This window comes from Hyperolius riggenbachi, chromosome 8 (genome assembly GCF_040937935.1).
Source record: "Hyperolius riggenbachi isolate aHypRig1 chromosome 8, aHypRig1.pri, whole genome shotgun sequence".
Taxonomy (NCBI): Eukaryota; Metazoa; Chordata; class Amphibia; order Anura; family Hyperoliidae; genus Hyperolius; species Hyperolius riggenbachi.
In genome coordinates this window covers 222330483-222346499 of record NC_090653.1, presented here as the reverse complement: position 1 = coordinate 222346499, position 16017 = coordinate 222330483, and the positions used below count along the sequence as shown (strand labels likewise).

The following is a 16017-nucleotide window of genomic DNA, read 5'->3' as shown; positions in this document are numbered from 1 at the left end:
CCCTTTAAGAGAGTCTAGATCTGATGGCCCCATAAAAAAGTTTGCTATGGGCCCCCATAGTCTCTAGCTACCCCACGGTTGTGGGTATGGCTGCTGCTGCTTGACTTTGGGCCCTGTACCCTTGGAATCTGAACAGCGTGATTATACCATACAGAACACTTTGACAAGACGGAAGACTGGAAGTCTGTGGCACAGAAAGTAGCTTCTGACCAAAAACTTTAAATCTAACCTATATAAAACTCATTTATCTGACATTAGCTAGTCAAATGGCATATGCAGTGATGGAAAAAAAGGAGCTCTGTCATTGAGGACTTGCACAAGGCTAGAGAAACGTATGCCTGTAGTTGGACTTAAACAGGTTAAACTAGCCCACAGCCCACGCTTGGCACTGGAATGGCACAGAGTTGGCTGTAAGATCACTAGATTAACATAACTGCTCCACCTGGCTCAATGAATTTCTGTACAGATATTGGCTGGGGATTTTTTCATGTCCATGACTTCCAGTTTCAGAGTTCTGCAGCCCATGACAAGCTTCCAGCTCAACAGGGATAAAGTAGAGGCACAGAGCAGACAGAGGAAACAGCTGTCACTTTCTAGGATTCTCCTCTCTCAGGATAGTCTTAGATCTCCTTGGATATTCAGCATCACCTCTCTCCCCCCAGTATCCTTTCTGTCTTCTCTTCAATCTTTTTGTCTCTCTTCCCTGCACTCCTGCGTGCTCATTAACTCTCCCTGTCACTGTTTCTCTTCCCAGAGTCCTGAAGCTGTCACAGTTACACGGTTTCTTTTAATAATTACACAGCCAGAATGCCCCCATCAGTCCCGTGGCCGCCACACACTTCATCCCGCATCTCTTCTACTTCCCCCATCCCCCCACTAAATAAAATCCTCGCTGTTGCCTCCCAACTGTGTTTCGTTCCTTCAGCAAAGGCCCAGTTTCCATGGCAACAGCTGCTGTGTATCAATAAGACACAGTAAGCAAGAACAGCATTGATCGGTCCCCGATAGAGTCACAGGATGATGGCTGAATGCAGTGTGGGGTAGGCAGGAGGAGGAAGGGGGATGCATAGCAACACCTGCAGCTAGCATGGAGTACACAGATGAGGGGGTGAGGGAAGGATACCATGGCATTTTTATGGAATAGGAGAGGATTGTGTTTTCAAACCTAATTACAGACCTTTCAGTTATTATTACAGTAATAGGTGAAAAAAACTGAATCTCTGTACAAAACGAGGTACAGAAACATTTGCTGCTTTTTGAAATGGGTCAATTTTGACTAAGGCTAGTTTCACACTGGGGCATTGCATTGCACATCCTGTACAAACAGGATCATAACAGAGGGGGGAAAAATCACATCATGCATTACGCAAGCGATACAGCCCATGAAAAGTATGCTTCACTGGAACTTTAAACGCGCACATTGTGACAGCATGCCTCACGTCATTGCAAAAGATTCCAACATACTGCACTGTTAACGCGCCACTGTAAACATTCCATTACAATATCAAGGCATTACATTTGCCATGCAATTATATTGTCCGATGCAATGCAATTGTGGGGTAATTGCTGCATTACATACTGTATGCAAGATAATTTAAAAAAATTAACTATTGAATTGCAGCAATTACCCCATATATGAAAAGCATCAATTATCTTATTTTCAAGAAGAGAAAAAAAGACAAGAAAAACATTTTGAACATAAGACAACATCAGGTGTACAACAACAGCAATCTTGTTTGAAAAACATATATCTAACATATATATATATATATATATATATATATATATATATATATATATATATATATATATATATATATATATATACATATATATATATATATATACATATATATATATATATATATATATATATATATATATATATATATATATATATATATATATATACATATACATATATATACATATATAGTGTGGCTTGCAAAAGTATTTGGCCCCCTTGAAGTTTTCCACATTTTGTCACATTGCTGCCACAAACATGAATCAATTTTATTGGAACTCCACGTGAAACACCAATACAAAGTGGTGCACATGTGAGAAGTGGAATGAAAATCATACATGATTCCAAACATTTTTTTACAAATAAATAACTGCAAAGTGGGGGGTGCGTAATTATTCAGCCCCCTTTGGTCTGAGTGCTGTCAGTTGCCCATAGACATTGCCTGATGAGTGCTAATGACTAAATAGAGTGCACCTGTGTGTAATCTAATGTCAGTACAAATACAGCTGCTCTGTGTCGGCCTCCGGAGCGGGAAAAAAGGGCGCATGCCGATAGTGGACAAAAAGGGCGCCGCCATTCACTCTCATAATAAATAGCGTTTAATGGGCGCCGAGCAGGAAAAAAGGGCGCAGGACATAAATAACGTTTACAAACGGCGCCAGGAGATTTTTAATGATTTATAAGTGTGCTTGTGGTGATTTACGTTTATAAAATGCATCCGTGCCGAATAACGTTTATAAAAATACTAAACATATTTATCTTATTTAACTAATTAAAACATTATTTAAAGTTTTATCCCTTACTGTTTGTAAAACATTATTATTCACAAAATAAAGCGATCAGTACGTAACGTAAATTGCAAAATATTTTTTGCATCCACAATTAGTAAAACATTATTATCCACATAATAAAGGGGGGTCTTAGGTTTAGGCACCAACAGGGGGGTCTAGGGGTTAGGGGTAGGTACAGGGAGGGTTATTTAGGCACCAACAGGGGGGGTCTTAGGTTTAGGCATCAACAGGGGGGTCTTAGGTTTAGGCACCAACAGGGGGGTCTTAGGTTTAGGCACCAACAGGGGGGTCTAGGAGTTAGGGGTAGGTACAGGGAGGGTTATTTAGGCACCAACAGGGGGGGTCTTAGGTTTAGGCACCAACAGGGGGGTCTTAGGTTTAGGCACCAACAGGGGGGTCTTAGGTTTAGGCACCAACAGGGGGGTCTTAGGTTTAGGCACCAACAGGGGGGTCTAGGGGTTAGGGATAGGTACAGGGAGGGTTCTGTGTAAGAGTAGGCTTAGGTATAGTTTTAGTAAAATTTTTGTAATAATTACTAATGTTTTACAACACTTATTACGAACTTAGTTATATTTATATCATCGTTATAAAGAATATTTTCAGATTTTATTATAAGAACAAACCGTAAATGAAGGTTATTCACAATAATATAGAATTATAACAATTAAACATATATTATTGTTTTTTTCATAAACGTAATTATAAGTTTAACTTTAGAAACAGGGAAGATTAACGTTTTCACAATTTCCGACTTCATAAACATTATTTAATGATTTATAATTTTGTTAAACCTTATTTGTAAACGAAATATAGCACACTATTTTTATAAACCCTATTAATGATTAATTATTATTTAGAGTTTACACCCCACGCCCTTTTTGTCCGGGCGCCCTTTTTGTACGTACGCGTCGGCCTCAGGGGTTGTCTAAGCGAATATTGGGAGCAGCAACACCATTAAGTCTAAAGAACACACCAGACAGGTCAGGGATAAAGTTATTGAGAAGTTTAAAGCAGGCTTAGGCTACAAAAAGATTTCCAAAGCCTTGAACATCCCACGGAGCACTGTTCAAGCGATCATTCAGAAATAGAAGGAGTATGGCACAACTGTAAACCTACCAAGACAAGGCCGTCCACCTAAACTCACAGGCCGAACAAGGAGAGCGCTGATCAAAAATGCACTCAAGAGGCCCATGGTGACTCTGGACGAGCTGCAGAGATCTACAGCTCAGGTGGGGGAATCTGTCCATAGGACAACTATTAGTCGTGCACTGCACAAAGTTGGCCTTTATGGGAGAGTGGCAAGAAGAAAGCCATTGTAACAGAAAAGCATAAGAAGTCCAGTTTGCCACAAGCCATGTGGGGGACACAGCAAACATGTAGAAGAAGGTGCTCTGGTCCGATGAAACCAAAATGGAACTTTTTGGCCAAAATGCAAGACGCTATGTGTGGCGGAAAACTAACACTGCACATCATGCTCTGGGGGTGCTTCTCTTCAGCAGGGACAGGGAAGCTGGTCAGAGTTAATGGGAAGATGGATGGAGCCAAAAAACAGGGCAATCTTGGAAGAAAACCTCTTGGAGTCTGCAAAAGACTTGAGACTGGGGCGGAGGTTCACCTTCCAGCAGGACAATGACCCTAAAAATAAAGCCAGGGCACCAAAGGAATGGATTAAAACAAAACTTATCCAAGTGTTAGAATGGCCCAATGAAAGTCCAGATCTAAATCCAATCGAGAATCTGTGGCAAGATATGAAAACTGCTGTTCACAAATGCTGTCAATCTGATCTGACTGACCTGGAGCTGTTTTACAAAGAAGAATGGGCAAGAATTTCAGTCTCTAGATGTGCAAAGCTGGTAGAGACATACCCTAAAAGACTGGTAGCTGTAATTGCAACAAAAGGTGGTGTAGTATCTGTAAGGGGGCTGAATAATTACGCACACCCCACTTTTAAGTTATTTATTTGTAAAAAATGTTGGAATCATGTATAATTTTCGTTCCACTTCTCATGTGTACACCACTTTGTATTGGTCTTTCATGTGGAATTCCAGTAAAATTGATTCATGTTTGTGGCAGTAATGTGACAAAATGTGAAAAACTTCAAGGGGGCCGAATACTTATGCAAGCCACTGTATTTATACATATATATATATATTTATACAATCAAGAGATATTTGAAGCCGCCCATGCAGTCCAAGGATCCCAGATCGCGTCAAACTGTGAGGTAGTCTCCCGAATTGTGGAAGTGATTGCTGCATTTCATTTGTGAGGGTAATTGCTGCTATACATAAGTAGGATAATTGCTGCATTTCATATGTGGGGTGATTGCTTAATTTCATATGTGGGGTGACTGCTGCATTTTAAACGTGGGGTAATTGCTGCATTTCAAATGTGGGGTGATTGCTGCATTTGTTACCCGACTCGAGCCAAAGCTAAATAAGGTAAAAAAAAGAAGTATGTACATGCTGGATCCACATACCTCCCCCATTCCTGGTAATCTCTTTGTTCTCCTCATTCCTGTCAGGCCCCATAATCACTATTTGAGAAACATAACTTTTGTCTAGAAATGTAAAGAGAAAAAGGACACAGAGAGCCCAATATAGTGTAGTATGTATAATAAACGGGTATATGAAAGTAAGTAAACAATATACTCACAAACCAGGGTCACCGTATAGACAACCACTGTAAAGGCAGGTGAGAAGATTAGACCTGTCCTCACTCAGGATTAAGATGTCGCTCTCTGTAGATCGGAAGAATAAAGGGTATAAACCCCTCCACCAGGGGTGGACACAAGTATTTGTAGAAGGAGAACAGAGGCACCAACATAATAAAATATGCTAAAATCTTTAAAATTTCACGGTAGAAAGTGGTGGACTTACCTCCCCGAAGCAGACATGAAACTGTAGATTTTCAAAACAGATACATTTATTCACATACTCCAAAATACAAAGCAATGCATTTTGCAGGTATATTCCTGCTTCCTCAGGCAATAATAGGGAGGAGTATACAACAGAGTAGTCTCGTGATCACGCTAAACGCCTCTGTACTGGAGCAGTATACAACAGTGTAGTCTCGTGATCACGCTAAGCGCCTCTGTACTGGAGCAGGTGCTCCAGTACAGAGGCGCTTAGTGTGATCATGAGACTACACTGTTGTATACTCCTCCCTATTATTGCCTGAGGAAGCAGGAATATACCTGCAAAATGCATTGCTTTGTACTTTGGAGTATGTGAATAAATTTATCTGTTTTGAAAATCGACAGTTTCACGTCTACTTCGGGGAGGTAAGTCCACCCAGGGCCGGTTCAAGTAAAAATTGGGCCCTAGGGCAAAATTAGTCTGGGGGCCCCCCAGACACCCCCCCCCCCCCCGACCAAAAAGCATCATTAGAGGCCCTTTGTTGCAGCCAAATTTCCCTCCTGGACCCCTGAGCTGGCTGCTGACCCTCCTCCAATCACCTCCCAACTTAACAGACTCTGCAGAGTCCCTGGGGAGCAACAGCTAAGATGGGGGAGGGACACCTCGGGGGCCCCTACAGGCTCTGGGGCCCTGGGGCAATTGCCCATTTTTTCCTATGGTAGCTCCGGCCCTGAGTCCACCACTTCCTCCTGTGAAATTTTAAAGATTTTAGCATATTTTATTCTGTTGGTGCCTCTGTTCTTCTACAAAAACTTTTGTCTAGAGTCAAATTTTCAGACAGGAAAAAGCAGGCTTGCTGCTATGTTCCCTCCTCTTCCTCGCCACATTCACTCCCCTTAAGAAGAGGGAATGAGAAGCTGATAGGAGAGAACATTACGTCAAACCTGCCTCTTCCAGTTTAAAAATTTGACTTAAGCCAAAAGTCACATTTTTCAAGGAGTGATTAGGAGGCTCGGTGGGAACAAGGAGAGGAACAGATAATGAACAGCGGTATGTTGACGGATCCAGCATGAACATACCTCTATGCTTATCTTGCTTTCAGCTAGGCATACGTTAGATTTAATAAAAACAACAAATATACCAAAAAAAATCTGTTAAACAGTTAGGGCATTCTGGATTTAAATCTGATCAGAATGTTGATCAAGCACTGATCAGGAATACATATCCCCCATATAAAGGAGGCCAGTGGGAGTAGGAAGTGATGAAATGGAGAGTGATAGAGATGGATGATGGGTGGTTTTATAGCTTTTTTTTATTAGACAGTACAAAGGTGGGGCTGGGGCAGAAATGGGATACTATTAGAAAGGATTTATTTTGAGATTTAGTTTAATGTCTACTAATACAAGGTGGTAGAAAAGGTTCGGTAGATACTGATTACCTGATTTTCCAAACATTGATAAGGGTATGCTTAGCTCAAGGTGAACCTGTGTCTAACTGGTGAGAGAGGAAGGGATGGTTACCATTTATGACTTAAATTTGCTGTGATCACTTTCCAGTGACCAACTTCTGCAACAAACTCAGGTTTAGGTATGTGCCTAGAGTGCCCAGTAACAAATCTGGCACAGTTTGTGGAGGTAGAGAATGCTCTGAACACCTGCAGAGGATTGAAACGTAAGCAGCATATATTACATAAAATGCAGCGTCCTCAGGCTCCAACCCAAAGTGCATGCCACTCTCTGTCCTAAGCTACTAATCAAATTATCACGAGGTTCCTTTCAGCGTGGATGAGAAATGTGCGTGGTCATAATAATAATAATAAAAAAAATATATATATATATATATATATATATATATATATATATATATATATATATATATATACATACACACAGGTCCTCTTCAAAAAATTTGCATAGTGTGATAAAGTTCATTATTTTCTGTAATGTACTGATGAACATTAGACTTTCATACATTTTAGATTTATTACACACAACTGAAGTAGTTCAAGCCTTTTATTGTTTTAATATTGATGATTTTGGCATACAGCTCATGAAAACCCCAAATTCCTATCTCAAAAAATTAGCATATTATAAAAAGGTTCTCTAAACGAGCTATTATCCTAATCATCTGAATCAACTAATTAACTCTAAACACCTGCAAAAGATTCCTTAGGCTTTTAAAAACTCCCAGCCTGGTTCATTACTCAAAACCGCAATCATGGGTAAGACTGCCGACCTGACTGCTGTCCAGAAGGCCATCATTGACACCCTCAAGCAAGTGGGTAAAACACAAAGAAATTTCTGAACAAATAGGCTGTTCCCAGAGTGCTTTTTCAAGGCACCTCAGTGGGAAGTCTGTGGGAAGTAAAAAGTTTGGCAGAAAACGCTGCACAACGAGAAGAGGTGACCGGACCCTGAGGAAGATTGTGGAGAAGGATCGATTCCAGACCTTGGGGGGGGCCTGCGGAAGCAGTGGACTGAGTCTGGAGTAGAAACATCCAGAGCCACCGTGTACAGGCGTGTGCAGGAAATGGGCTACAGGTGCCGAATTCCCCAGGTCAAGCCACTTTTGAACCAGAAACAGCGGCAGAATTCCTAACCTGGGCTACAGAGAAGCAGCACTGGACTGTTGCTCAGTGGTCCAAAGTACTTTTTTCGTATGAAAGCAACTTTTGCATGTCATTCGGAAATCAAGGGGCCAGAGTCTGGAGGAAGACTGGGGAGAGGGAAATGCCAAAGTGCCTGAAGTCCAGTGTCAAGTACCCACAGTCAGTGATGGTCTGGGGTGCCACGTCAGCTGCTGGTGTTGGTCCACTGTGTTTTATCAAGCGCAGGGTCAATGCAGCTAGCTATCAGGAGATTTTGGAGCACTTCATGCTTCCAGCTGCTGAAAAGCTTTATGTAGATGAAGATTTCATTATTCAGCACGACCTGGCACCTATTCACAGTGCCAAAATCACTGGTAAATGGTTTACTGACCATGGCATTACTGTGCTCAATTGGCCTGCCAACTCTCATGACCTGAACCCCATAGACAATCTGTGGGATATTGTGAAGAGAACATTGAGAGACACAAGACCCAACACTCTGGATGAGCTTAAGGCCGCTATCGAAGCATCCTGGGCCTCCATAACACCTGAGCAGTGCCACAGGCTGATTGCCTCCATGCCACGCCGCATTGAAGCAGTCATTTCTGCAAAAGGATTCCCGACCAAGTATTGAGTGCATAACTGAACATAATTATTTGACTTTTTTTGTTTTAAAAACACTTTTCTTTTATTGGTCGGATGAAATATGCTAATTTTTTGAGATAGGAATTTTGGGTTTTCATGAGCTGTATGCCAAAATCATCAATATTAAAACAATAAAAGGCTTGAACTACTTCAGTTGTGTGTAATGAATCTAAAATATATGAAAGTCTAATGTTTTTCAGTACATTACAGAAAATGAACTTTATCTCAATATGCTAATTTTTTTTAGAAGGAGCTGTATATACACGCCATATAAAATATACAGTAATATATATATATATTTATTCTAAGCTGATTTTTTTTTACATGCTAGTTTTCTAGTGCAACTAAAAAAAATTAAATCAGGACCTGAAAAATTAGACAGCAGAAGGCTGATTGTATTAACAAAATAATTGAATGCTACAGCTGTTAACATGAATTATACTGAGGTAAGGAACAGAAAATGAACCAGAGTAAAAAAATAAAAATATAATTTATTCTGTAAATGTGTTACTTTAGCCATGCTGCTACAGTATTGACTTGGAGAAGCAACAGCATTGGAGAGGTGCTGGAATGCACAACTGTACAGTATCGATCATCCTACCTAATAAAACCCCTGTGTCTCTGCGTCCCATGTCCATGTGCGTGTCCCTGCGTCTGTGCTACTGCGCATGTGCCGCAGGGCCAGCCATTGTTGGGACAGGAACAAGACAGCTAAGGGGACGGCCGTGCACGCGCACGCGGCGGGCAGGCACACGCATGCGCGCTGACAGGTGGCAGTGGTGACAGACCTAGAGCCCGTTATTAAACGGGCTAAGGTCCCTAGCTTATTTATATTTTACCAATTTTGTGAAAAAACTATACATATAGACTTCTCTTTTTTTCAGTTTGACTTCATTGATTGCATATGTGTTCAGTGAGCCACGTAGCACCAAAGTCAAGCGATCAGCATTAGGTAGCCAGAAGTGCAGCCCCCCAATATCCTCTTTCTTATGGGTACATAGAGGGACATCCAGTATTAGGTTGTATCGTAGAAGCACCCCTCACTACAGGTAGACAGAAGTAGTGCCCCTAGCCAGAGAGGCCCCCAGTATAGGTAGCCGGAAGTAGCTCCCCCCCTCCGCTAATATAGGTAGCCCCTCAGTATAGATAGCCACCACCTATCCCCCCCCCCCCCAAGTATTGGTAGCTTCCCAGCATAGGAAGTCAAAGTTGGCCCCTCAGTATAGGTAGCAAAAGGTCCCCCATGACAGGTAGCCAGAAGTAGCCCACCCCAGTATAGGTAGCCACTAGCCAGAAGAGCCCCCAGTATAAGTAGCCAAATGTGACCTATCCCTCCTATGCAGCGTGACGTGAGTGGAGCATATGAAAGAAGTGACTCACCACTCCATGCCTCACTGACTATCTACCGTCTCCAGGTGTCCTCTTCTCTATGATTAGAGCACCCTCCCTGATTGTGTAACCCGCCATTAGGTCACATGACAAGAGAGGAGACGGGGTTGCCTAGAGATGGTAGATCGCCTGTGGAGCCTGGAGAGCTGAGTCACTTCTCTTATGTGCTCCACTTATGCTACCTTGCAATTCGGGGGGGGGGCGTCACATGTCTCCATGACGCCCACCATGGACCCCCTAACTGCCGGTCACTCACACCTGGATATCACGGTCCATCACCTCTTCCTTTAAATGTCAGCTTGCTCCAACAATTTAACCTATACCGTCAAACTAACCTACATCCCATAGATTTTACTATCCCCTCCCCAAACCCTAACCCTCCTGCTATACGTTTGATAATGAATGTAGGCTTAATCGATGGGTAGGTTATTTCATCGGAACACAGCTGCCTGTATAGGATTCCTGCTGATCCCATAGCTGATGTTTATTATTATTTAGGATTGCGAGCTACAGAGAATTACAGGAAGGGAAAACATGATTTCACTGGAAATAAGGGAAGCATCTGCTAATGAGGCACAGTTGGCAACCTTAATTATGACTGGTATATAAACAAGCGTTCAGAAGCTCTCTGGTCTCTTCAGTAGTGTAAATATGTGGGCACAGGTGGTGCAGCAATTCCTGTCACACATAGCTGAATAAGGTCTGGCTGTCACCCCACTGAGCTGCTGCACTTGATCTGGGGACTCCAGCCAGTCAGAGGGGTGTGCAGGGCCTTAGAAGACAAGGGGGGGACGGGACATAAAGAAGGAATTGAGATGACGTGTGCTGCATATAGATGGTCTAGATGAAGGAACACTCTTTCTTTCAACTAATACGATGCTGAAAATTGAGCACTGGTGCTGGAAAGGAGAACAGGTGATTTACATTACAAAATACAGGGTGGCACACGAAAAGTGCAAGGTCCCTATGCACCTCTCGTACCTCTGTGGCTTAACTTACCCCTGTGTCACCTGCATTTGGGACCGTATGAGAGAGTTACCCATACGGCACCAAATTAGGACACACACACCCCACAGGAATAGAGTAAAAGGCACCCGGGGGCCGACTGGCCAGTGTCTGCCTGTATACTATTGCTCACGACAGGCAGGTGGGCCTGTCTTTCATGCACCATCCTGAATACAAGTGAAAATCTTTTCTTCTTGGCTGTTATCACTCTTTTCAGTGCTATGGAAGTGGCTTACAGTACAGTATAAAAATGTCCTAGGACCGCATTTTATTTATAATCATCTCTGTATACCTCAGTCCTGCTCAGTAGAGATGGCCCGAACGGTTCCCGGTGAACTTCGTGGTTCGCGATCGCGGAGAACCGCAAACTTTTGCGGAAGTTCGGTTCGCCCCCATAGTGCATCATGAGGGTCAACTTTGACCCTCTACATCACAGTCAGCAGGCACATTGTAGCCAATTAGGCTACACTCCCTCCTGGAGCCCCCCCCCCCCCCCTTATAAAAGGCAGGCAGCGTCAGGCATTGGACTCACTCGTGTGCCTGCATTAATTAGAGAAGGAAAAGCTGCTGCAGACTCTCATAGGGAAAGCTTAGTTAGGATTTTATAGGCTTGTTAGCTTGCTCCTGGCTGATTGTTATTGCTAAAAAAAGCACCCCTCAACAGCTCTTTTGAGAGCGAATATCTTTCTTGTGATCTATTTTTTGTGTGTGTGTGTGTGTGTGTCTGTGTGTCCCACTGACACTTGTGTTGCATAGACAGCCTTGGTAATTCCTACTGTGTGTGCCACTGCCAGGCCCAGCACGTTCAGTGACTTACCTATGTGTGTGACAGGTGCACATGTAATACCCATCACTGCATATACCTACTACCTGTTGTTCACTTCAGTGCACCCACCTACCTACATGAGCGCACGCAGTGTCACTGTGCCTGTTCGGTACCTGTCAGTGTGTGACAGGTGCACATTATGATACCCATCACTGCATATACCTACCTGACAGTCACTGTTGTTCTATCATTGAGCTACCACAGCCTGGCGAACGCCACGGCCTGCACTCTGACCATGGTGTGCACCAGTCCAGCACGGCCGTCAATACACAAACAGCTGTTTGCGTTGCGTTACACAGTGAGTTTGGTGTGTCAGTGTGAAGCAGTACTCTAAATTACACTCCCTGATTGATGTATACACATGCAAGATGTTTTAAAGCACTTTAGGCCTCCAGTTTAACATGCAATGTGATTTCTGCCCTTAAAACGCTGCTTTGCGTCAAATCCAGAAGTGTTGGCCCAACACCCGCCCGGGTGTCGCCGGTAACGGAGCCGCCAGCCTGCAGAAGAGCCAGGAGGACACCGTGGGATCTCGCGGCCTACGGTGGGCTGGAGGAAGCCCCAGGTAAGTGAAATTTTTGATTTAAAGTACTGCTTAGGGTTCCTTTAAATAGAGAGGCCATACATGCTGCATAATAAATGGAGACAACCAGTACAATACACCAACTGCAGGCAGGCCAGAGCAACACCAAGGCTGTAGACAAAATGTGGCCACCTGCTGGTGGGCAGCAGAAGTTCACAGCAGGCAAAGTTTGAAGGGAGTCTGAAGTGAAAACAAACTTATGATACAATGATTTGTATGTGTAGTACAGCTAAGAAATAAAACATTAGGAGCACAAACATAAGTCTAATATTATTTCCAGTACAGGAAGAGTTAGAAACTCCAGTTATCTATGCAAAAGAGCCACTGATCTCTATGACTTTCAAAGTTGCAGAGAACTCTGTCTTCTGAAGCTTGTTATCTCAACTGTCAGTCATTGTATTTTTTTTTTCTCTGTAAAGGACAATTCAAAAGTTCGCTAGCCTGCTCTGTAAAATCATGCTGAGTAGTGTGTAAACTGCAAATATTAGAAAATGATGCAATGTTATAAAAAAAAACTATATAACTGCAAATAAAAATATGAGAATATTTTTTTTTGCTACTAATGTTCTAGTAATTTTCCATACAACACAACCAATTCATTATATCATTTTTTTTTTTACTTCAGTGTCTCTTTAACGCTGCCAATCTGCCAATGAAATAGCCTAGCCATCGAATCTGCCTACATGCATTGACAAATGCATAGGCAGGAGGGTTATGGTTAGGGACAGGGAGAGGATCGTAAAGTCAATTGGATGCAGGTTAGTTCAACGATGTAGGCTGTTTCGATGGAGCATCACCATCAGCCAGAAAGCAGGAGGACATGGTTTCTAATACAGTCATAGTTGGCTTCCAGTGTCAGCCAGCAGGCATAGGTGGCTCTCATCATCACCCAACATTCATAGGTAACCCACAATATATGCCGACAGTCTCAGGTGGCTTCCAATATCTGCCAGTCATAGGTGAACCCCAATACAGTCCAGCAGTCATAGAAGGCCATCTTTTAGCAGTTCTAGATGACTCCAATATCAGCCATCAGTCATAGACCCCAATGTCTGCCAGAAGTCATAGGTCCCCCCACAATCAGGGGTACAACTAGGGGGAGCAGCCCCTGCAGCTGCAGGGGGGGGCAGAGGTGTAAGGGGGGCTACTACTAACCTTCTCTTTCTAAGATACTCCAAACCAAGTGTTTTTATGGCTACACGTTATAGATGTGACGATCAACAAGGGACCAATAAACATTAAGGGGCCCCATCAAAATTTTGCTGGAGGGACCTATCATTTGTAGTTACGCCCCTGCCCCCAATAACAACCAGAAGTCATCGGTGGCCCCCCAATAGATACCAGCAGTCAAAGGTGGCGCCAAATATCAGCCATCATTCAAAGATGGTTACCAATATCTTCCAGCAGTCATAGGATGCAAAGGGTAGGTATATGAATCACAAGACATACTGATTAGAATTAAAATTCCTTCAGATATTTGAACTGCGTATTTAGCTGACTGCTAGAAGTATAGACAATTATGCCTTTGTAAATTAACTGACTGCTTAAAAGAAGACGTTGGTAAATTTGACAGTGATCAGAGTGCCTCTTTCAGCAAATCTCTGTAAAATTAGCGTTCTATGGTATTTTGATTTATCCCGCCTCCTCAGTAAGTGCATACCAATAATGAATTCATTTTGGTCAGTGTTTATTTGGCAAGAGAGATATCAGACTGTCACACTGATACATTATGCAGTCAGTAATAGCTGTGTAATAGCAGGGTAGAATCATGTACTGATGGACTTGTATACAGATAAAACAAAACACAGGCTTTATTTTATATGGCAAAATGGCACTGGTCTGGGTGGATTAGTAGTTATCACTTTGCTTTGTATTGCTATGTCTATAGTTAACCATAGCCATCAGGAACCGTTAAGGCCCCTTTCCACCTCTGTGGAATACGCTGAGCATCCCTACATTGGAGATGCATAGGGAAACGCTGCCTATTCCGTCAGTAGCATGCTGTCCAAAACGCATACCGGAGCGATTCTGGATGGCACGCTGCAATTTTCATGTCAATGACATACCTCCCAACTTTTTGAAAGAAGAAAGAGGGACACCTTAAGACACACACCCTCCACACCCTAGTCACTGATACCAGAAGCAAAAGATGCAGTTTTATAATTCAAACCACACTACCATCATTAGTTCACCTTCCTTTTAACATTTGAAATTTAAAGCGGAACTGTAAAATTAAACACATTGTTTCACTTACCTGGGGCTTCCTACAAGCCCCCAGCAGCTGTCCTGTCCCGCGCAGAGTCTCCACGAGTCTCCATTCCCCTGCTGCCGCTTCGTTCCGTACCTAGACTTGTAAGTCGAGGCCAGCGCAGCCCTGCCAACGCGAAGAAAGGACGTGTGGCCAGAGCCGCTCAGGTGCAGTGACCCGGCGGCGAAACTGAAAGTAGCTGGCAGGGGGAGAACGGAGGCTCGTTGAGGAGCGGCGTGGGACAGGACGGCTGCTGGGGGCTTGAGGAAGCCCCAGGTAAGTGAAACAATGTATTTAATTTGTATCTACAGTTCCGCTTTAAATGATAGAAATAATGTTTAGAGTCTATTAAACACATTTTCAGTTGAAAAATATGTATATGTATATAGATCTGTACAGGAGTCCTGTAAGAGGGACAAATGAGGAAGAGGGACAATGAGATTTAGCTCCTATAGAGGGGCGGAGGAGGAAGGAAGAATTCTGGGCACCTCCTACTCACCAAGTCCCCCATGGTCATGGGGGCTGTTCCCCCATATTTACACCAGTGATCCCAGCCCTTCTGGTGGGATGCTATATTGTATTTTTGCATTATGGTCAAAGGAATAAAAACTTTTTTTTCCAATGCAAAAAATTTGCAAAAAAACTCCCCAAAACTGACTCTAACATGGAGAAAGGCAAAAAAATTAAAAATCACACCTTTTAACGTGAAAAATCATTAAAAACATGAAAAATCACAAACGTTTTACAAAATGTATTTTAACCCAAAAGTCGACTTTTACATTATTTTCGTGAAAATTAATCGGAAAACAACATTTTTTGAGCATTTTTGCTCATCACTGGAGGACAGGGTCCAGGACCAGAAGAGATTCATGGGTTGGGTTGGGTAGGGGGTGTGAGTATAAGGTTTCCTCCCCAGAGGTAATTTATTTTATACATTTTGCGCAGAGGTGGGCAACAATGAGTGGTTTAGTGTGAAGCAGGTTATTCCCAAATCTCCATTTCGGGGCTCAGGAGTCCAGTGAGAGACTCATGGAGTGAAGTGTTCCACGTAGGAGCTGGGATCAGGCCCAGATTTATCTCACAGGAGCCTATAGGCACAGATGTCCTGGCACCCTAGACATCACTTAGACATGAACCTACAAACCCACATTGAAATGCACCCACCGCAAGAGTGTGGGCTTGTCCCAGCTGTCCCTTCTCCCTCACCTGTCATAGGTAGCTACAGGCACCCCTTAGTACAGTGATTTGCAAACTTGGCTCTCCAGCTGTTAAGGAACTACAAGTCCCACAATGCATTTGCCTTTATGAATCATGACTGTGGCTGTCAGACTCCCGAAATGCATT

General features: G+C 43.0%; 1 protein-coding gene across 3 annotated transcripts in view; it reads left to right on the top strand.

Annotated features, from left to right (window-relative positions):
* The window catches only part of PDZD4 (PDZ domain containing 4), a 217153-nt gene that overhangs the window by 160274 nt on the left and 40862 nt on the right, over window positions 1-16017 (top strand). The window contains exon 1 of one of the 3 annotated variants that reach the window (XM_068248206.1): window positions 963-1040. The exons of the other annotated variants lie outside the window; for them this stretch is intronic. Within the exon in view, the coding sequence (XP_068104307.1) occupies window positions 1029-1040 (12 nt within the window). The 5' untranslated portion in view covers window positions 963-1028. Of the gene's footprint in view, window positions 1-962; window positions 1041-16017 lie in introns of those variants that run through there. 3 annotated transcript variants of the gene reach the window in all.